At 43.5% G+C, this 22,418-nt stretch overlaps 1 protein-coding gene across 1 annotated transcript in view; it reads right to left on the bottom strand.

Moving 5' to 3' along the window:
• Window positions 1–22,418, bottom strand: part of mbtd1 (mbt domain containing 1) — a 78,258-nt gene that overhangs the window by 38,275 nt on the left and 17,565 nt on the right. The window contains exons 5-12 of the mRNA XM_073026480.1: window positions 22,198–22,280; window positions 18,181–18,298; window positions 13,831–13,965; window positions 10,653–10,741; window positions 8,932–9,166; window positions 8,248–8,303; window positions 6,941–7,045; window positions 1,747–1,894 (exon numbers count right to left, since the gene is read on the bottom strand). Coding sequence (XP_072882581.1) covers window positions 1,747–1,894; window positions 6,941–7,045; window positions 8,248–8,303; window positions 8,932–9,166; window positions 10,653–10,741; window positions 13,831–13,965; window positions 18,181–18,298; window positions 22,198–22,280 — 969 coding nt within the window. The remainder of the gene's footprint in view (window positions 1–1,746; window positions 1,895–6,940; window positions 7,046–8,247; window positions 8,304–8,931; window positions 9,167–10,652; window positions 10,742–13,830; window positions 13,966–18,180; window positions 18,299–22,197; window positions 22,281–22,418) is intronic.

Below are 22,418 nucleotides of genomic sequence, written 5' to 3' on the forward strand. Positions count from 1 at the left end.
GCCACCAGATTTCCAAATATATTTCTTACAGTAATCCAGTTTTTATTATTAAGTATTGCAATGCACTGCCGTCGCAGATCAACATATTTCACAACATATGGCGGTGATATCAAACCTGCTTCTGATGAATAGTGAAAGGCTTACAGAGAGTGGACATTTCCCTATGGTGGGGAGTCTAGCACCAGAGGGCCCAGCCTCAGAATAGGAGGATGTCCATTTAGAACAGAGTTGAGGAGGAATTTCTTTGGCCAGTGGGTTTTGAATCTTGAAATTCATTGCCACAGATAGCTATGGAGGCCAAGTCATCGGGTATATTTAGAATGGAGCTTGACAGGTTCTTGATTATTAACAGTGTCAAAGAGAAAGCAGGACAATGGGGCTGAGAAGGATAATAAATCAGCCATGATGGAATGGCGGATCAGCCACGATGGGCCAAACTGCCTAAATCTGCTCGTGTCTAATGGTCTGAACTGGTACAGGGAGATGGAGATGTGGACACGGTACACAGTAACTGTGTTGTATTGAAATCAGCATTGCACTGTTGCAGGTTTGTATGCACAATCAAAATAAAGCCACTAATATTTCTCAACTCCTACGCTAGTTCCAAATTTCACCTACAAAAATACTATAACAGAAGGGAGCCACTTAGTCGGGCTTATAGAAACTATATGTAAGACTAAGCAATGTGGAAGGTAGAGTCCCTGGAGATGTACCGTTCAAAAATAAGACCACTTCTTTCAGGATCAGCTCCAAGTTTCTTTCCCTGTAGTATTTCATACCTAGACAAGCTATCCTGGTAATAGCGATGGATAGGTTGAGTGAGCTAGGGCTTTTCTCTCTGGAGCAAAGCAGATCAGAGGTGACTTGATAGAGGTGTACAAGATGGTAATACTTAGAAGAGGGAGAGAGAAAAAAAATTGAAGTAATATATGAAAAGCTCCTTAAACAAGAGATTAGAGAGGGTGCAGAGCAGATTTACCAGGATGCTGCCTGGATTAGAGAGGGTGCAGAGGAGATTCACCAGGATGCTGCCTGGATTAGAGAGGGTGCAGAAGAGATTCACCAGGATGCTACCTGGATTAGAGAGGGTGCAGAAGAGATTCACCAGGATGCCGCCTGGATTAGAGGGTGTATTATGAGGATACGTTGAGCGAGCTAGGGCTTCCCTCTTCGGACCACAGGAGAATTAGAGATGTCTCGATACAGGTATACAAGATGATAAGAGGCAAAGAGAGGATGGACAAGCCAGAGTCTTTGATTAATATGAGTGGAGCATAATTTTAAGATGATTGGGGGAAAGAATAGGAGAATATAGGAGGCAAGTTTTTTTTAAACCCAGAGAGTGGTGGGTGTGTGGAACACGCTGCCAGGGGTGGTGGTATAGGCAGACATATTAGGAACATTTAAGAGACTCTTAAGATAGGCAGATGGATGATAGCAAAGTAGAGGGTTTTGTGAGAGGGAAGAGTAGATCAGCACACTACTGTGGACCAAGGACCTGTATTGTGCTGGACTTCTACATTCTATGTCTAACTGGGTTACAGAACTTGATGAGAATTGGTGCTTTGGGAGAATTTGAGAGCCATCTCTGACACCAGGGAAATTATATTATTAGCCAAGGAAACAGCAGTATCTTTCCAACAGAAATATGAAAGCAGACCCCATGGACAATTAGGAACATTCATACTTTATCAATAATGCTCAATTTTCAAACTGTACGGCATTGCCTTGAGAGAAAGACGTTACCTCGAGGGGGTGTCAGTTCAATCTTATTAATTTCACAGAATCCTACGGGGAAGATGGATGGTGACGTGGAGTGATAGCAAAACCAGTCTGAACCATCTGCTGCCTCCGAGCCATCGATACCAATCATCAAGTAGCCCTCTGCCAATACCTGACAAGAGAAAGAGAAATTCACCAGATTGGGTGAAAAGCACAGGCAGAAAACGCTAATTTAACAGTGACGATCAGTCCACAGTACAAAGCAGGAATATTGAGGACAACAAAGCAGCCCTACTTCACAAGAGGAGAGTCAAACTGTTACAAAACCTGTTAGCTTTTAAAATTTACAATGACGATGCAACAACCTTGCACTCAGCGTCAATAAGACAAAGGAATCGATTGTGGATTTCACGAAGGGGAAGTTGGGGGACACACACTAGTCCTCATCAAGGGGTCCGCAGTGGAAAGGATCAGCAGTTTCAAATCACTGGGTGTCAACATTTCCAAAGATCATCTTTGGCCCAATATACTGATGTGATTATGAAGAAGGCACATCAGCGGCTATACTTCATTAAGAGTCAGAGAACATTTGGTACAGTATGTCACCAAAGACTCTAGCAAGTTCCTATAGATGCACTGTGGAGAGCATTCTCTCTAATATGGAGACACCACTGCCTAGGATTGGAAAGGCTGCAGAGGGTTGCAAACTCAGCCAACTCCATCTTGAGCATTAGACTTCCCAATACCCATCAACTGCATGAAGACTGCATCCATCATTAAAAATGCTCACCACCCAGGACAATCCCTTGTCCCATTTCTACCATCAGGGAAGACATGCACGAGCATGAGACACACTCAACGTTTCAGGAACAGTTTCTTCCCCTCTGCCATCAGATTTCTGAATGGACAATAAACCCATGAACACTACCTCACTCTTGGTGCTCTCTTTTTACACAATTTATTTTATAAACATGTGTATTTGTTAATGGTAATTATAGTAATTTTATGTATTGCACTGTACCACTGCCACAAAACAACAAATTCCATGACACATCAGTGATAATAAACTTGATTCTGATTCAGTAAGGCATTAGTTTAATAGAGCCTCAACCATAATCAGAATCAGATATGATATCACTGTTATATGTGGTGAAACCTGTTGTTTTGAGGCAGGATTAAAAAATAATTTTAAAAAAACTATAAACTACAATAAGAAATACAGATATAAAATTAAAGTAGGTAGTGCAAAGCACCACTTATTCAAGTAGTAAGCTGTTTCTGAATCACTAAATGTGTGCCTTTAGGCTCCTGAACCTCCCCACTGATGGTAGCAATGAGAAGAGGGCATGTCCTGGGTGATGGGGGTCCTGTATCAATGACGATGTCTGCAGGCTCCTGTACCTCCCCCCTGATGGTAGCAATGAGAAGAGGGCATGTCCTGGGTGATGGGGGTCCTGTATCATTGACGATGTCTGCAGGCTCCTGAACCTCCCCCCTGATGGTAGCAATGAGAAGAGGGCATGTCCTGGGTGATAGGGGTCCTTAATGAAGGAAGCCACTGTTCTGAGGCATCACCTTTTGAAGATTTCCTGGTTGCTGGGGAGACTCATGCCCATGATGGAGCTGGCTGAGTATACAACCCTCTGCAGTGGCCCCTCCATACCAGACGGGGGGCGCAACCAGTTAGAATGCTCTCCACAGTATGTACATTATAGAAATTTGCAAGCTTTGGTGATATAGCAAGCCTCCTCAAACTCTGACTGAAATATAGACATTTCATTGTATCACCCTTTCTACTGCAGACCCCTTGATGAGGACTGGTGCGTGTTCCCTCGACTTCCTCTTTCTCTTCCTGGTGGAGTTACACGGTGAAGGGTTTACAACATGATATTGTCAGCACCACAGCAACCCACTGCTACCAGTAACAAATGCACCAAGTACAAAAGGTCTGCAGTTCATGCTCTATGTGTTTTCAATTACACCAATTTTTTTTATATTTGTGCGCTTTGATCAAGGCACCTCAGCACTGAACTGGCTCATGGCCCCGGACTTGCTTTCAGGGACTTTGCAGTTCACGTTCTGAATGTTATTTGTTTACTTGTCTTTCTTTTAATTGTGTGTGCAATTTGTTCTTTTTTCACACAATGGGTGTTTGACAGTTTGTTGTGAGAGTTTGTTTTTAACTGGATTTTATTGTGTTTCTTCGTTTTGTGGCTGCCTACAAGAAGACAAATCTCAAGATTGTATATAGTATACAAAATAAATATACTTTGAACCTTGAAAAGATCAACACTCCTGAATACAATCAGCATAAGGCCGTAAGACAAAGGAGCAGAATTAGGCTATTCAGCCCATTGAGTCTGCTCCACCACGGTTGATCTCAAACCCCTTCTCCTGCCTTCTCCCCATAACTTCATCAGGGCCCTCGCTACGCAAGGGCAGTTCCTTACTGAGAAATGGAAGAGCACAGGAACCCACAAGTCAGATTTGTTGTGGTTATCCCCAAAAAAATTGCACTCCACCGATCACACCATCCTACTATCAGACTCTCCATTCACTCTAGATTGCCCTTTCACACACCACTAGTTTTGCACTACTTAATTTTATATTGTGTGTGTGTGTGTGTGTGTGTGTGTGTGTGTGTGTGTGTGTGTGTGTCTGTGAGTGAGTGAGTGAGTGAGTGAGTGAGTGAGTGAGTGAGTGAGTGAGTGAGTGAGTGTGAGTGAGTGAGTGAGTGAGTGAGTGAGTGAGTGAGTGAGTGAGTGTGTGTGTGTGTGTGTGTGTGTGTGTGTGTGTGTGTGTGTGTGTGTGAGTGTGTGTGTGTGTGTGTGTGTGTGTGTGTGTGTGTGTGTGTGTGTGTGTGTATGCATAATATATACGCACACATGTACTTAGAAACACACACATATACTGTATATGTCTTTCATTGTATTTTATACTATATTTTATGCCTTGCACTGTACTGCTCCCATAAAACAACTTTCACATCATTAGTAACGATTCTGATTCCCATTCTACTGAGAAATTCAACTGGAACTAGGGTAGCAAAAGTCTCTTCACTTCCAATAAAATGAAAAAGATTGACAAAATAAATTATTTTATAAAAACAGATCAACACGTTTCACTTACATAACATTCAACAGAAATTCATAGCAGTTCTTTAACATCCAGTGTTAGTGGAGTACAATATGATAAGAGGCATAGAGTGTGTGTTCAGCCAGAGACTTTTTCCTTGTGGAAATGGGTAATATCGGGAGATAAAACTTTTCAGGTGATTTAAGGGAAGTATAGGGGGCATGTCAGCCGTATTTTTGTTTTACACACAGAGTGGTGGGTGAGTGGAGCAAGCTGCCAGGGGCAGTGGTAAGAGAGACATATTCAGGAGGTTTAAGAGACTCTTAGACAGACACATGGTTAACAGAAAAATTGAGGGCTATGTGTGAGGGAAGGGTTAGATTGATCTTGAAGCAAGGTTAAAAAGTCAGCACAAGATTGTGGACCGAAGGGCCTGTACTGTGCTGTATTGTTCTAAGTAAGTGTTTAGCAATTCTCCTTGTGTTAGCTGATCCAACAGTTGGTCCAAACAATGCAGATATTATCAGGATTGTTAAGTTCTGCAGCTGACATAAAGTTGGGAGTTTCTATCATAATCCTTCCTTGGGGACCCAATTAAGATGGAAGCCATTACCTGTGTTTAATGAGTTTGATGGGCATTAGTAGACCCCTGTAGCATGAAGTGTGCTTCAGGAAAAGGATGGGTGAAGCTAATTGCTTTGCTTCCATTAGTGATGTCCCAGTGCTTTATGGGGTTATTGAAAGAGTTAAATTGATCTTGGATCTAGGCTAAATGGTCAGCATAACAGCAGGATGGGGTGGGTTCAGTTCTACCTGACCTCGTCAAGTTTAACTGAGTAACCACATGAGTTTACACATATGCACAGACTTCACATCATGGGCACACACCATTTCAAATATCTTAACTTTGTTAGGTTTACACAAATGCAATACAAAAGTTCTTTATTTGGGTTTGTCGAGTTTTGAAAATACACTTTAACTTCTCACAGCCAGTGTAACCGGTTAAACCAGTATAACACTCGGACTCCACCCTTCATTAATGGATGGATTCTTATGTCAGATATACCTTCAACTATTATACCTTTAACTATTTGTTGCACCTAAACAACAAGCGTACATGCAAAAGCAGGAAGTAACAAATCTCAGTACTCAAGGTGATGTAGAATCATACTGTTTAATTCTTAGATTAGATTAGATTGCCACCATAAAGGCACAAAAGGAATTTAAAAACTGGTAGTTTTACTATTGAACGTTGAGTATATCTCCTCCATCTCATGCACGTTTTCTCTAACACAGCCACTCTCGAGTTAGAACAGTGATAAGAATTCTCTTGTCCCTAACTTTTAACTCTACCAGCCTCTGCATCCAGCATATCACCCTCCACCATTGCCACTAGCTCCAAAGGGATCGCACCATCAGTCATAACTTTCCCACAACACCCAGCCACCCCCCCACCCCCGTTTACTGTAGAGACCACTCTCTTCACAACTCCCCGGTACACCCACCCCTCACTGTTCACTAGCATATTCCCCTGCAAACGCAGGAGGTGCAATACTTTCCCTTCACCTCCTCTTCTCATCACCATCCAGGGACCCAAGCAGCTCTTTGAGGTGAGACAAAATCTGCAATCTGGTCTATTACATTCAGTGGTCACAATGTGACCAAGTGTAGACTACGGGAGCATTCAGCAAGGCATCTGCTCTGTCTGCAACGTCCCACAATTTACGTGTCTCAACCCTCCTCGCTCCCCCCCAACTGCTCTTCATCCAGTTGTGATGCTGCATCTCACAGAACACTGACACATCCCTTTTGCCTCCAAAGATGCTATTTGTCAATGTCTTCCAGCAGTTTACATTTCAACTTCAGATTCAAATATCTGCAGTCTCTTGCTTCCCCAATCACAGAATCTGATGACAGAGTAGACTCAATGGGCCAAATGGCCTAATTCTGTTCCTACATCTTACGGTCTCGTATTCTTGATTGGTCAGGGCATGAGGGATATGGGTGGGGGAAGGTAGGATACTGGGGCTGAGAGGAAAAATGGATCAGCCATGATGAAATAGCACAGCAGACTCATTGGCCTAATTCTGCTCCTATATCTTATGGAAACAAAGAAACGGTAGACATTTCTATGAGAGCTCACCTTTCTGACTGTTGCCACACAGATAGCAGAGAGATTCAGAGGGTCGATTGCTTCCAGCTTCATCCCTTCCTGGAACCACTCACCACTTTGGTCCACATCCTTTACCTAAAGATTGGGAGACACAAAACAATCACAACTGTTCAGCACAGACTAGATAGGCTGAAGAGCTTGCTTCTCTGCTGTAGTGCTCTATTTTTTTAAAAAAGCAGAGGTGTTTTGTTTGTTTTAAAGCTCACTATTCACATTCAACAAGCCTATTAAAGCATTACCATTGTACCAAGTATCTCATCTATCACAACTCACTCATTAAGTTTTTAAGCATTACACAGTCAAATTGCAACCTGCTGTGAAGTAATATACACTTCATTCAGCAGAGTTTTACTTTTAAAAACACATATAGCTTCAAAATATGAACACCATCAATTAAGCTAATGGCATCCTGATATTGCTCAGCCTTGGATCTAAACACAGTGAATTCCAGTTAATTGAGCCATCGGTTAACTGGGGCAGCCACTTATTTGGGACAACTCTTAAAGAGCAAAAACCAATCGATAAAATAACCAGGATTCCCTTCGTTCATTTGGGACACTGTGCTACTTAACTGGATTAGGAGACTGCTGCTGAACATTTTCTAACTGCGTCAGTCACAAGCACGTGTGTGGCTGTTAGAGTGCTCATGCTTAGAGTGAACAGTTTTATCAGTTTACTGTGCTGGTGTTCAAAAAGCAGTCATTTTGTCACTGATAGCTGTAAGAGAATTCAAAGCAGTTTTGTTCACTGTGGTTTCAAGCATTTAAGCTTGGAGCTGCCAGAAATGGCCGGGAGTGGAAATGAAACAATTTCACTACTTCAACAAGTTAGGAATTGTTAAGAATTTTGAAGGTATCTATGATCATCTTAAATGTTACAATGAAAATAGAGATTTGGAAGATGCAATCATCAAAAGCATTGTATGAAGGAAGTCCATTATTTGCACTAGGTGTCTACCCTGATTTTGTAGAACACAGCAGCATACACTGGATGAGTCCTTCCGTTGATAACTATTAGGAACTAATACACTTTTTTATAGTATTGTAATAGTATTGTATCTTTCGAATTTGTTCTGCATTTCATTTAATACATAATTTGTTACTCACTTAAACAGTGGTTTGTTTTTTTTAATACCTTTTTAACTATTTCCATGAAGCTTCGGCTAATTGGGGAATCCGCTTAATTGGGCCCAAAAGTATTGATCCTGACGAGTCCCAATTAACTGAAATCCACTGTAGTAATTAGTACCTGCAGCTCTCCAGCACAGAACTTCTTACCTTTGCAAACAATTGTGCAGCAGCGTCACAGTGTCCTTCCTGCTTCTTTGAACCATCTGAAAGAAAAAGGAAGTTAGAAGTGTAATTAAACCTTGAGATGGTGTGCAGCCAAGCTTTACCTGGGATGACAATCATAAAATGTTAAACAAGATGCAAAGTACAACTTGGATGAAAACCAATTTGCCACCAAGTTAAATAAAAACAAAGGTTCAGATTAATTCTCCCAAAGATAGGAAGTTCACAGCCAATATTTGCATAACACAGGCTTCAACAAGAGCCTCTCCCACCTCACTCCCCCTTTACCTCCCCCACCCTGGCCCTGATGTCCATCACCTTCTTTTCCTTTGGTGCTGGTCTATTATCAGAGACCCTCTGCTATATCAGTGCACTGATAATACACACACACACACACACACTCCTTATGCAACAGCCTCACTGACAGGCTCTGCCATGCAGATTTTACCCCTATACTTGTTCAAAAAAAAAATACCAGTAACAACATTAACCAAGGCAAGTGTCACAACCTCACCCATTCAATCTTTCATGAAGAAACTACCTACACCCTCAGCTCATGGTGCCGCCACCTTTCAAAGCCTTTAGGTGCACACAGAGCTGACCAAGCCCAAAAGAATAAATTCCATCCTATAAATAGTTTCCATAAAATGATTTGAACTTTGCTCTTACCTGACCGTTTGAACCTGTGTCCAATACTCCGTGACCAACCAATCGGATGAATGAGGGGGCTTAGCATGTGACACCAGAAATCATCAGTTCCGTCATCACACTCCTCATAAATCAGACGCAAACGACCTCCCACGATGCTTTCAACGACCGCTATCCGTGTTCGGCAGAGGTGCGTCTTATCCACAACTTCTACACGCATGGCAGTTTTGAAAGGATACTGCATGCTCTCAACAACCTGTAAAACACTGGGACATCAGTAAAGAGAAGCAACCACATTTGTTTGCCTGAAGCACTATATTGAGGTGACCAGAAATAAACACAGTACTCTAACCAGGGCCTTATAGAGCTGCAATGTTACCTCGCAGCTCTTGAATGCAATCCCCTGACGAACGATGATCAGCACACTACACGCCGTATAGGATAAAGGATACAGGTTAAAGGGGTGCACAAGCAGAGAGCAATAGGAGCATAGGTGCACGTCATAGAAAGTGAGAGTAGGTTGAAGAAATGATTAATAAAGCAATGAATGTGACAATAGATTACAAAATCTAACCTTTGTAGAAAACCAGCATCGGTTAACGGTAAACAAATTCAAATCTAATTTTATTACTTAAAGGATGTGGAAACACTGGAGAGGAACAAGAATTGTTCCTGCATTGAGGAACATTGTTACAAAGATTGACAAGAGAAGCAGAGACTGTTTTCTTTGGAGGAGAATTAAGGTCTGATGGAAATATATAATGTGATGAGGGGTCAGGGAAGGTTACTTGGTTAGAGGCCATTTCTCATCACCCAGGACATGCTCTCTGCAACATTATCTCACGGCTCTTGAACTCAATTCCCTTGACTAATGAAGGCCATCACACCATAAACCTTTTATCCCACCCTGTCAACTTGCATACCAACTTTGAGGGATCTAAGAATATGGGCCCCAAGATCCCCCTGCTCCTCCACACTGCCAAGAAACATACCATAAACATTGTTGCCCTTGGGTTTGAAAACTACCCACACTGGATACGTGTTAAGCATCAATGGGGACAAGCTGCAGAATCACAGACAAGGCTCACAAATGTGGTAGGAAAACCAAGGGCAGATTGACAGCACAGCAACACGAGAAGAAACAAGGAGAAATTATTTAAAGATTAAAGATTTGTCTTATTTGTCACATGTTCAATGAAACATAAAGTGCATTGTTTTGGATCAAATCAAATTGGCAAAGATTGTGCTGGGGTCACCACACTTCTACTGGCAACATAGCATGCCCACCACTTACTAACCCTAACTCATACGTCTTTGGAATATGGAAGGAAACCAGAGCTCCCGGAGGAAACTCACATGGTCATGGGGAGAAAGTACAAACTCCTAACAGACAGCGATGGGAATTGAACCCCAATCACTGATCCTGTAAAACACTGCACTAACTGCTAGGCTACCACATCACCGCACATTGAATGAATTATGATTGAGAATAATTCAAATTCATGGCGTCCCTAAGGCAGCCCAGCGTCGAGTTCAACACTGACTGGATACTCAGGACACCTCTGGTACCAAACCATACTGTTGCTTTGGATTATCAGCTGCGTGGAGAGGAGGAGCTTGCTCGTTTTCCATTTGTACCGCCCTGGCTCACGCAGACAGCTAGGATGCAACATCCACGGTAGGCCCTGATCAACGGAGGGCCTACTAAATCAATGCTGCTGAGCGAGGAGATGGCAACCTACCTGTGTGCGGAAGTCCGGTGGAAGAGTCTTTGCACCAGTTAATCTTTTCACAAGGAAAGCTTTCCAGTTTGTGTATTTATGTTGGATAGCTGGGGAAGTAATACAGCAAGAATTACACAGGAAATTCTGTATTTAAGCAGTGCTCCGTATCATTTATAGTAAATCATGTTCTCGGTATTATTCATTTATTTATTATTTGTTTTGTATTTGCAGTCTGTATTCTTTTGCACACGGGTTGCTTGTTGGTCTTTGTGTGTAGCTTTTCATTAACTCTATTGTATTTGTTCTAGTGTGAATGCCTGCAAAAATGAGAATCTCAGGGTAGTATATGGTGACATATACTACATACTTTCATTATAAACTTATTGTGAACTTTGAATCATATTGCAAGAGGAGTTTCCACCCAGAATACTTGTGAATTTAGCAGAAGAAACAGGGCTTTCCATGCTCATACATGTTGCAGTTTGATACTCAGGAAAGCACAGCAGCATCTCTACTTCCACAGCAGTTTGCAAAGATTCGGCATGACATCTAAAACTGAGAAACTTCTATAGGTGTGTGATTGACTGGTTACATCACAGCCTGGTATGGAAACACCAATTCCCTTGAATGGAAAATTCTACAAAAAGCAGCAGATACAGCCCAATCGATCACAGATGAAACCCTCCCCACCACTGATCACATCTACACAAAGCGCTGTCGCTGGAAAGCAGCGTCCATCGTCAAGGACCCCACCACACAGGCCACGCTCTCTTCACACTGCTGCCATTGGGAAGGTGGTACAGGAGCTTAGGAACAGGTTCAGGAACAGTTATTACCGCTCAAACATCAGGCTCTTATACCAAAGGGGACAACTTCACTTGCCCCATCACTGAACTGTTCCCACACCTGATGGACTCAGTTTCGAGGACTCATCTCATGTTCCTGATATTTATTATTTATTTATTATTGTCTTTCTTTTAGTATTTGCACAGCTGGTTGTCTTTTGCATACTGGTTGATTGCCCAAGTTGGTGCAGTCTTTCATTAATTCCATTATGGTTATTATTCTATTATGGACTTGTTGTGTATGCCCATAAGAAAATGAATCTCAGGGTTGTATATGGTGACATATGTACTTTGATAATAAATTTATTTTGAACTTTGAGGTCGTGGAAAAGACACTTTGCAAACATACCCAAATTAAACAATTGTCAGCTAAAGTGGCTTGAGAATGGCAAAGGAATTCTGATGTGGAAATCAAGTGTGAAGACAGCCAGCAATGATAGAGCAAAATGAACAGACAGGAAGAAGTATGAGATCTACGAATTTCACAAGAGTCTGAAGGCATTCACGGAGCAGATCATGGTGGTATTTGGAAACAGAGTGAGGGTTGTGAATGCAATTTGAAGAGGTTCAGAGTGCCAGGACAAACCAACCCAAACCAAGGTGATGGAAGCATGAAATGGAATAAAAAACATCAATGACAAAGGTAAAACAGTCTCAAAGTAAATTTATTATCCAAGTTGTTATGTGTTGACATATACTATCTTGAGACTCATTTTCCCGCTGACATATGTGGGAAAGAAATACAACAGAATTTATGAAAAATTATGCAAAAGCAATGATTGTGCAAATAAAAAATTATACTGAGAACATCAGCTGTAAAGAGTCCTTGAAAGTGAGTCTGTACTTCACAAAATCAGTTCAGTGCTGAGGTGAGTGAAGTTATCCCCTCTGGTTCAGGAGCCTGATGGTTGGAGGGTAATAACTGTTCCTGAACCTGGCGGTGTGGGACTCAAGACTCTTGTACCACCTGCCCGATGGTAGTCGTGAGAAAGGAGCATGGCCTCAGTAGTGGGGACCTTTAGTGATGGATACTGCTTTCTTGTGGCAGCACACCATGTACTTAATGGCGAAGAAAGCTTTGCCTGTGATGGACTGGGCTGACTAAATGGAAGACCTGCCAGATGACAGTTGTGGAAAAGGTGTGCTCTCTACATGTGAACATGAGGTCCTGCAGAAGAATGGCTAGAGACAGTTATAACCGATATTTGTAATATAGATTGGTAATGAAGAGGATGAAGGGAGTCAGTCCACGGCCTCCTCTATTGCCATGTTGAGGCCACTCTCACGTTACTCTCACGTTGGAGCAGCAACTCATTCCACCTGAGTAGCCTCCAACCTGATGGCATGAACGTTGATTTCTCTAACTTCTCCCCCCCTCCAATTCTCTCTTTTTCCATTCCCCATTCTGGTTCACCTCTCACTCCTCTTCTCTCCACTTGTACATTACTTCCTTCTGGTTCCCCTCCGATGGCGCACTGTCCTTCATCAGGTTTCTTTATCAGCCCCTCAGCTCTTCCACCTACCCCCTCCCAGATTCTTATTTCATCACCCCTTCCCCACCCACCCACCTTTACCCTCACCTACCACCTGCCAACGTGTACTCCTAACCCTCACCTACCACCTGTGAACGTGTACCCCTTACCCTCACCTACCACCTGCCTCCTTCCTTTCCAGTCCTGATGAAGGGTCTCAGTCTTAAACGTCAACTGTTTATTCCCCTCCACAGATACTGCCCAACTTGCTGAGTTCAGGCATTTTTGTGTTTTGCTGAAGATTTTCAGCATCTGCCAAATCATGCACGTAACAGAAATGCCAGCCTCCTTAGCGTTCCTCAGACGACAATGTTCTCACTTCATAGTTGCAAACAAGCATTTCAGAGAGAAACAAGCTCAGAGGTAGCAATGGATTTCATAGTGAGGGCTGCAGCTCTGCCGGCTCCATCGTAGACACTTGATGCCCCAGCATCAAGGACATCTTCCAAAGGTGATGCTTCAGAAAAGCAGTGTTGACCCAAATAGATGGCACAACACAACTGCCCCAATTAACCGGAATCCACTGTACATTTCTCTTTTCATGTTGTAGTATATTTTATGTATTGCACTGTACTGCTGCTATAAAACAAATTTCACATGTCAGTGATAATAGGAGCAGAATCAGGCCATTCAGCCCATTGAGTCTGCTCTGCCATTCCATCATGGCCGATTTACTATCCTTCTCAACCCCAATTCTGGTTCTGATTCAAAATTCTCATCAGCAAAACATTCAGCTTTCAGTCCACCTGACAGAAACAACACAATAGAGTCTCACACAGGAATATAACCAGAGATCTGCACTAGTTGCAGAACACTTACTGCGAGGGGTTACTAAAGGCTTGCCACTAGTTGCACACCAGCCGACTGGATGAACATCGGAACCGCAGATGTTACACCAAAAGTCAAGGCTAGAATCATTGTCAAAGCCTTCATATCGAAGCAAAGCCTTATAACCTGCAAAAGAACAAAAATATTCTTGAGTCCAGGACAGAAAATCTTAATGTCTCATAATACAAGTTATCACTGAACATAGGCAGTAATGGTGGGAAGGCCAAGATTTCCAGTGCAGACTACAAGATTTTAGCTTTATTTGTCATTTATACATTGCAACATTAAAACATAGTAAAATTTGCCATTTCTCTGTCAATAACCAGCATAAATGAGTATATAGACATTAAGAGGATGTGCTGGAGCTTTTGGAAAGTATCAAGTTGGATAAGTCACTGGGACTGGATTAAATATACCCCAGGCTACTGTGGGAGGCAAGGGAGGAGATTGCTGAGCCTCTGGTAATGATCTTTGCATCATCAATGGGGACAGAAGAGGTTCTGGAGGATTGGAGGGTTGTGGATGTTGTTCCTTTATTCAAGAAAAGGAGTAGAGATAGCCCAGGAAATTATAGACCAGTGAGACTTACTTCAGTGGTTGGTAAGGTGATGGAGAAGATCCTAAGAGGCAGGATTTATGAACATTTGGAGGCATAATATGATTAGGAATAGTCAGCAAGGCTTTGTCAAAGGCAAGTTGTGATTTATGAGCCTAATTGAATTTTTTGAGGATATGACTAAACACATTGATGAAGGTAGAGCAGTAGATGTAGTGTATACGGATTTCAGCAAGGCATTTGACAAAGTACCCCATGCAAGGCTTATTGAGAAAGTAAGGAGGAATCAGATCCAAGGGGATATTGTTTTGTGGATCCAGAACTGGCTTGCCCACAGAAGGCAAAGAGTGGTTGTAGACAGGTCATATTCTGCATGGAGGTTGGTAACAGTGGTGTGCCTCAGGGATCTGTTCTGGGACCCCCTACTCTTCGTGATTTTTATAAATGATCTGGATGAGGAAGTGGAGGGATGGGTTAGTAAGTTTGCTGATGACACAAAGGTTGGGTGTGTTGTGGATAGTGTGGAGGGCTGTCAGAGGTTACAATGGGACATTGATAGGATGCAAAACTGGGCTGAGAAGTGGCAGATGGAGTTCAACCCAGATAAGTGTGAGGTGGTTCATTTTGGTAGGTCAACTATGATGGCAGAATACAGTATTAATGGTAAGACTCTTGGCAGTGTGGAGGATCAGAGGGATCCGAGTCCATAGGACACTCAAAAGCTGCTGCGTAGGTTGACTGTGTGTTAAAAAGGCGTATGGTGCATTGGCCTTCATTAACCATGGGATTGAGTTCAAGTGCCGACAGGTAATGTTACCGCTGTATAGAACCCTGGTCAGAGCCCACTTAGAGTACTGTGTTCAGTTCTGGTCGCCTCACTACAGGAAGGATGTGGAAACTACAGAAAGGGTACAGAGGAGATTTACAGGGATGTTGCCTGGATTGGGGAGCATGCCTTATGAGAATAGATTGAGTGAACTTGGCCTTTTTTGCTTGGAGCAACGGAGGATGAGAGGTGACCTGATAGAGGTGTAAAAAATGATGAGAGGCATTGATCGTGTGGATAGTCAGAGGCTTTTTCCCCAGGGCTGAAATGGCTAGCATGACACGCCACAGTTTTAAGGTGCTTGGAAGTAGGGACAGAGGAGATATGTCAGGGGTTAAATTTTCTTTTAAAACGCAGGGAGTAGTGAGTGCATGGAATGGGCTGCCAACAACGGTGGTGGACCCTACTTCTAAGAGACTCCGGGATAGGCACATGGAGCTTAGAAAATTAGAGGGCTACGGGTAACCCGGGGTAATTTCTAAAGCAAGTACATGTTCAGCAGTAGCATTGTGGGCCGAAGGGCCTGTATTGTGCTGTAGGTTTTCTATGTTCTACAATCTGAGGACTTATAACATCCTTAACACAGGAGAGGTACCAAGAGGATTGGAGGACAGCCAATGTTGTTCCGTTGTTGAAAAAAAGGCTCTGAACAGAAATCAGGAATTTATAAGTTGGTGAGTCTGACTTGAGTTATTGGAACCTATTCTGAGGGACTTATAGACATGGACCAATTAAGGATGCTGAGCATGGCTTCGTGCACGGTAGGTCATATCTAACCAATTTTGAGGAGTCTTTCCAGGAAGTTACCGGGAAAGTTGATAAAGGCAAGGCAGTGGATGTTGTCTATGTGGAGTGTGATAAAGCATTTGACAAGGTCACGGGAGGGAGGCTGGTCAAGAAGGCTCAGTTGCTCATCATTCAGGATGAGGTAGTGAAATGGATTAGACACTGGATTTGTGGGAGAAGCCAGAGAGTGGTAGTAGAGAGTTTCCTCTCTGACTGGTGGCCTGTGACTAGTGGAGTGCCGCAGGGACCAGTGTTGGGTCTGTTGTTGTTTGTCATCTTTATCACTGATCTGGATGATAATATGGTAAATTGGATCAGTAAATTTGCAGATGACACCAAGAATGGCCATGTACTGGACAGGGAGGAAGGTTATCATGGCTTGCAGAGGGATTTGCATTAGCTGGAAAACGTGCTGAAAGATGCCAGATGGAATTTAATGTGAGATTTTGTGCTTTAGTAGGACCAACCAGGGCAGGTCTTACACAATGAACGGTAGGGCACTGAGGGGTGTGGTAGAACAAAGGGATCTGGGAATACAGGTCCATGATTCATTGAAAGTGGCGTCACAGGTTGATAAGGTCGTAAAGGAAGCTTTTAGCGCATTGGCCTTCATAAATCAATGTACTGAATAGAGGAGATGGAATGGTTTGTTGAAGTTGTATAAGGCATTGCTGAAGCCTAATATGGAGTACTGTCTGCAGTTTTGGTCACCCCCCCTACAGCAAAGATGTAAAGAAGGTTGAAAGAGAGCAGAGAAAGTTTACAAGGATGTTGCCAGGTCTGGAGTATCTGAGTTATAAGGAAGGATTGAATAGGTTTGGACTGTTTTCTTTAGTGTAGAAGACCGAGAGGAGTGAGAATGTGGAACAAGCTGCCAGAGCAAGTGTACATGCAAGCTTGATTTCAACAGTTAAGAGAAGTTTGGATAGGTACATGGATGGTAGGGGTATGGAGGGCTACGGTCCCAGTGCAGATCAATGGGAGTAGGCAGCTTAAGTGGTTTCGGCATGCCTAGATGAGCCACAGGGCCTGTTTCTGTGCTGTATTCAATGACTCTCTGTACAGTACATAAGTGTCACCGAGCTTTTGGTGCCAACGTGGCGGGCCCACAATCCATGTCTTTGGAGGAAACCCATGTGGTCATGGTGAGAACATACAAACTCCTTACAGAGTGTGGTTGAACTCTAATCCCGAATGATAATCACTGACACTGTACAGGAACTGCGCCAACTGCTGAACTACCATGCTGTCTAACTGATTTTAAATGGATTTTCGATGACATGTCCAAGATCTGCCCCCAAATCTCACCATCAAGTTAACGTACCAACAATATTTATATATATCCAGGAGAGAACAAAACCCTTACCACACACTGACACCCACATCCAAGCCTCAGCAGCTGAGTATTTACTTCAATTTAGTTCTCAGACTAGAAGATCTTTGCAATATTTATGGAGTCAGATTTTAAAATGAAGGACAATTATGCAATTATGCAATGTTGGCTCTAGACCCGTATGTTATATTGGTGCACAGGCAACAACGTAGCACTCTTACTGCCTACAAAGTAATAAGAAGGAAAATAATTTTTTAAAATTCCTATCTCAATTACAGCACAATTTCTTAAAGTGCCCATTCTCAACAATCAGAGCTGGGACAGGCATGTCTCCACACTGTTTGATGGTTTACTTATGATCTGGAGGACACCAACATCTTGCTACTTGAGGAAGACAGTTTTTAAAGAGATTTTTATGAAGATTAGCTTTATTTGTCACATATACATTGAAAAATGCAGTGAAATGCATCATTTGCACCAATGACCAACACAGTCCGAGGTTGTGCCTGAGTAGCCGACATCCAGTGCCAACAAGTCACTCACCCTAACCTTTGGAATGTGGGAAGAAACAGGAGAACACGGAGAAAACCCATGCAGTCACGGGGAGAACGCATGAACGTCAGGTTTAAACCCCCAATTGCTGACACTGTAAAGTGTTAAGCTAACCACCATGCTACTGTGCTGCGATTTTTTCCTAATTCCCCAGCGAAAATAACCAAGATCCAGTTCAACAGAATAAGGAAGCAGCAAAATAAACAATTATTCAACTGCTCTAATCACATGAGAAATTAGAATTGAACAACGTCTCAAATTCAGAGGCAAAGTGTTGTTTGCTTGTACCTGCTAACTTGATGATGCCAGCGATCCAGAAGACTTTGGTAGGCAGGTTACAATCAGTGTTGGGGACTTCCACTCTCACACCCTCCGCAATATCTCCCCAGTGACTTCCCATAGGCACCTGTTCAGTAACACAAGCATGAAGATCACTTTGTCTAAATTCTACTTGATGGTGCAGTTCTGAAGTCAGCACACATTTTGCAATTAAACACACACAAAATGCTGGAGGAACTCAGCAGGTTAGGCAGCATCTATGGAGAGGAATAAACAGTCGATGTTTCAGGAAAGACCCTTTTGCTTTCCTAAAAATTAACTGACCAATTCTCCCCTTTCCCCCTTCTCTTTTCCCATTCCGGTACCCCTCTCACCCTTCCTTTCCCTTCACCTCCTTCTGGTTCCCTCTCACCCCTTCCTCTCACCACCCTCTCGTTCCCTCTCACCCCTTCCCCTCACCTGCCCATCACCACCCTCTCGTTCCCTCTCACCGCTTCCCCTCACCTGCCCATCACCACCCTCTCGTTCCCTCTCACCCCTTCCCCTCACCTGCCCATCACCACCTTCTCGTTCCCTCTCACCGCTTCCCCTCACCTGCCCATCACCACCCTCTCGTTCCCTCTCATCCTTTCCCCTCACCTGCCCATCACCACCCTCTCGTTCCCTCTCACCCCCTCCCCTCACCACCCTCTCGTTCCCTCTCACCTCTTCCCCTCACCTGCCCATCACCACCCTCTCATTCCCTCTCACCTCTTCCCCTCACCTGCCCATCACCACCCTCTCGTTCCCTCTCACCGCTTCCCCTCACCTGCCCATCACCACCCTCTCGTTCCCCTCACCCCTTCCCCTCACCTGCCCATCACCACCCTCTTGTTCCCTCTCACCTCTTCCCCTCACCTGCCCATCACCACCCTCTCGTTCCCTCTCACCCCTTCCCCTCACCTGCCCATCACCACCCTCTCGTTCCCTCTCACCCCTTCCCCTCACCTGCCCATCACCACCCTCTCGTTCCCTCTCACCGCTTCCCCTCACCTGCCCATCACCACCCTCTCGTTCCCTCTCATCCTTTCCCCTCACCTGCCCATCACCACCCTCTCGTTCCCTCTCACCCCCTCCCCTCACCACCCTCTCGTTCCCTCTCACCTCTTCCCCTCACCTGCCCATCACCACCCTCTCGTTCCCTCTCACCTCTTCCCCTCACCTGCCCATCACCACCCTCTCGTTCCCTCTCACCGCTTCCCCTCACCTGCCCATCACCACCCTCTCGTTCCCCTCACCCCTTCCCCTCACCTGCCCATCACCACCCTCTCGTTCCCTCTCATCCCCTCCCCTCACAACCCTCTTGTTCCCTCTCACCCCTTCTCCTCACCTGCCCATCACCACCCTCTCGTTCCCTCTCACCTCTTCCCCTCACCTGCCCATCACCACCCTCTCGTTCCCTCTCACCCCTTCCCCTCACCTGCCCATCACCACCCTCTCGTTCCCTCTCACCCCTTCCCCTCCTCCTTCCCTTTCTTCCATGGTCAACCCTCCTCTCCCTTTATTTTTACAACCAATCACCTTCCAGCTTCTCACTTCATCCCCCTTCCCTATCACTTTCTAGCTTCCTCTTCCCCCTCCTTATTCTGGCTTCTGTCCCCTTCCTTTCCAGTCACGATGAAGGGTCTCGACCCAAAACATTGACTGTTTATTTCTCGCCACAGATGCTGCCTGACCTGCTGAGTTCCTCCAGCATGTTGTGTGTGTTGCAATTAAACACATTACATTATTCTTTATTAACTTTTAGTTATGGATATCACTGTAGCCACCCATCAGACGCACGCTTATGACTAGTCAGCACTGATGCTTTTTTTGGCTATTTATAGTTACTTTGTCTTTGCATTGTACTTTCCCCCAAGGAGGGATAATTATATGATTGGAGAAAAGTATAGGGTGGATGGAAGAGGCAAGTACCCCCCAACCCCCCCAATGCTTGGATGATGGTAGGGGCAGGTACATTAGGGACATTTAAGACACTCTTAGATAGGCACATGGATGATAGAAAAATGGAGGCTGTGTGGGAGGGAAGGGGTAGATTGATTTTCGAGTGGGTTAAAAGGTCCTGTCATGGGCTGTAATGTTCTGTGTTATATAAAACAATAATAAACCTGATTCAGAAAGAAAATGATGCACATCATGACCGCTGTTAAATTATACCATCCCCTCTTGTGACCACTAGGCCTTCGTTAAGGTTCAAACAAGTTTTAACAGTGTCAAGCCACACAAACAATTACACCGATATAGTAAGCTTTGGATGACTCAGGCAGAGAGATTGGAGAGAAGTGGAACTAGTAGAAAGAGTGACCGAGAAAGTCAGAAAAATGCATTACAGGATCAGTTACACAAGACAAGTTGGGACATGGTCAAAGCGATAGACCCCATTGTTTAGAGCTGATTGCAGTGAAGAACCACAATTGAAGGGTCAGATGACATAAGAATCCCCAAGATTATACCATAACCTTATCAACAGGATATTTTTAAGATGTGCATTCAGTGTTTTTAAATACTCATGGTCCACTTGTATGAAATTATTGGTCTTGGCGTACACTCACACACTGCCAGCCATCTATTAGCCCCCACACAAATTATATCCCTTCAAGAATCTTGTGACTTTTTTACAATTGCAACTTGGAAGGAAACAATTACATCCAGTGGAGTCACACGTGTTTCTTCGGAGGAACAATGTAATTAAAAACCTGACGATCTGAGCAAAGCACAAAGAATTACAACACTCAGTTACCTGCATTAGCAGAAAAGTGGCGGTAAACAACAGACGCAGGGAAAGGGTTGGGGGAAAACAGGGGGAGAAAAAACAAATGATGAGTGGAAAACTGGAGAACCAAGCTACAGTAACTGTTCTGAACCAAGTCAGAGACAAATATACAACATTCCAGTACGGCGAGAACAAAGTTAAGCCAATGCAACTATCCAGCTGTTCCATCGTTCAATGAAATCATAGCTTTCCTAAATTTCAAACTTTTTATTCATACTTTCGGATTGGTCTGCTGATTTTATTTTCAAAAACCCTTCAGCTGAAATCATTTCATGGTTTTATTTCAGACTGAGCGAGCTCTAAATTTATCATCTTGTTCTTTGGTGTCTCACCCTCCCACCAAACAAGCAAGCATCTCTGTACTTGCAGTACAACCCATTCCCAGCACTCTAAATACTTGGTTTAGATCACACATTAAGGCATCACAAAGTATAGACAGAAAAGAAATACAAAATGTAATAAATGTCACTAGGTTAGGCGGCATCTGTGGAGAGAGAAGCAGGGTCAACGACCTATCAGTTAAACTCCACTATGGATGGTTCCCAGCCCAACTGCAAGAGGAGGAGGGATGGGCATCGGGTAGCCCCATTCAGTAAACACCCACACAGACAAGCTCCGAAGACCTTATCACAGGGAGAGGAAGGATACCCAGGATGGGTGACACCTGGAGAAAAATTGAGAGACTGGCCCAAGACAGAGGACTCTTGTGAGCTGGTGTCGTCAGCCGATGCCCCTGTATTTAACCCCAACTATCATCTGTTGAAACCTCATAGCAAGGCCAATATAACGATCATAAGATCTCTTTACACAATAATGCACGAGAGTAGCTGGTACAAGCTTGTTCCCTCTGCACCCCAACACAAAGTCTACTTCAACTGTACCTATCCAAGTCACTCAAGAAAGACAAAACCAATTAACAGAAGTTCACTTTCACTACCCTATACGCAGCTGTTTCAGGAATAGCTTCTTCTACCTTGCCATCGGATTTCTGAATGGACAATGAACACATGAACACTTCCTTTGTATTTTTCCCCTCTTTCTGCACTTATTTTTTAATATAGTATTTTTAACTATAATTTATACTTCTTATTACTATATACTGCACTGTACAGCTGCTACAAAATACAAATTTCATGATTTAAAACCTGATTCTGATTGAAAAATTCAATATCTCAGTAGTTATAGGTTGGCAAACAAAACAAAATACTACTCACATGTTTGAAACAGCTGACAGGAGCCCCAGTAAATTTGTTGCTCCAGACGTAGTGACCCCAATCAAAGCCTTCAACGGTGACTGCTGTAAAGTGATTAAAAAGTTGTGAGAAAACAAGCCTCAAGAATTTCAGGGCATGTGTCAGAGACAGTATCTTGGCTAATAGTGAAGTTCTATAAAGATTTTTAAAGCGTAGCTTTATTTGTCACATGTACATCGAAA

The sequence above is a fragment of the Hemitrygon akajei genome, chromosome 22 (genome assembly GCF_048418815.1).
Source record: "Hemitrygon akajei chromosome 22, sHemAka1.3, whole genome shotgun sequence".
In the NCBI taxonomy this organism is placed as follows: domain Eukaryota; kingdom Metazoa; phylum Chordata; class Chondrichthyes; order Myliobatiformes; family Dasyatidae; genus Hemitrygon; species Hemitrygon akajei.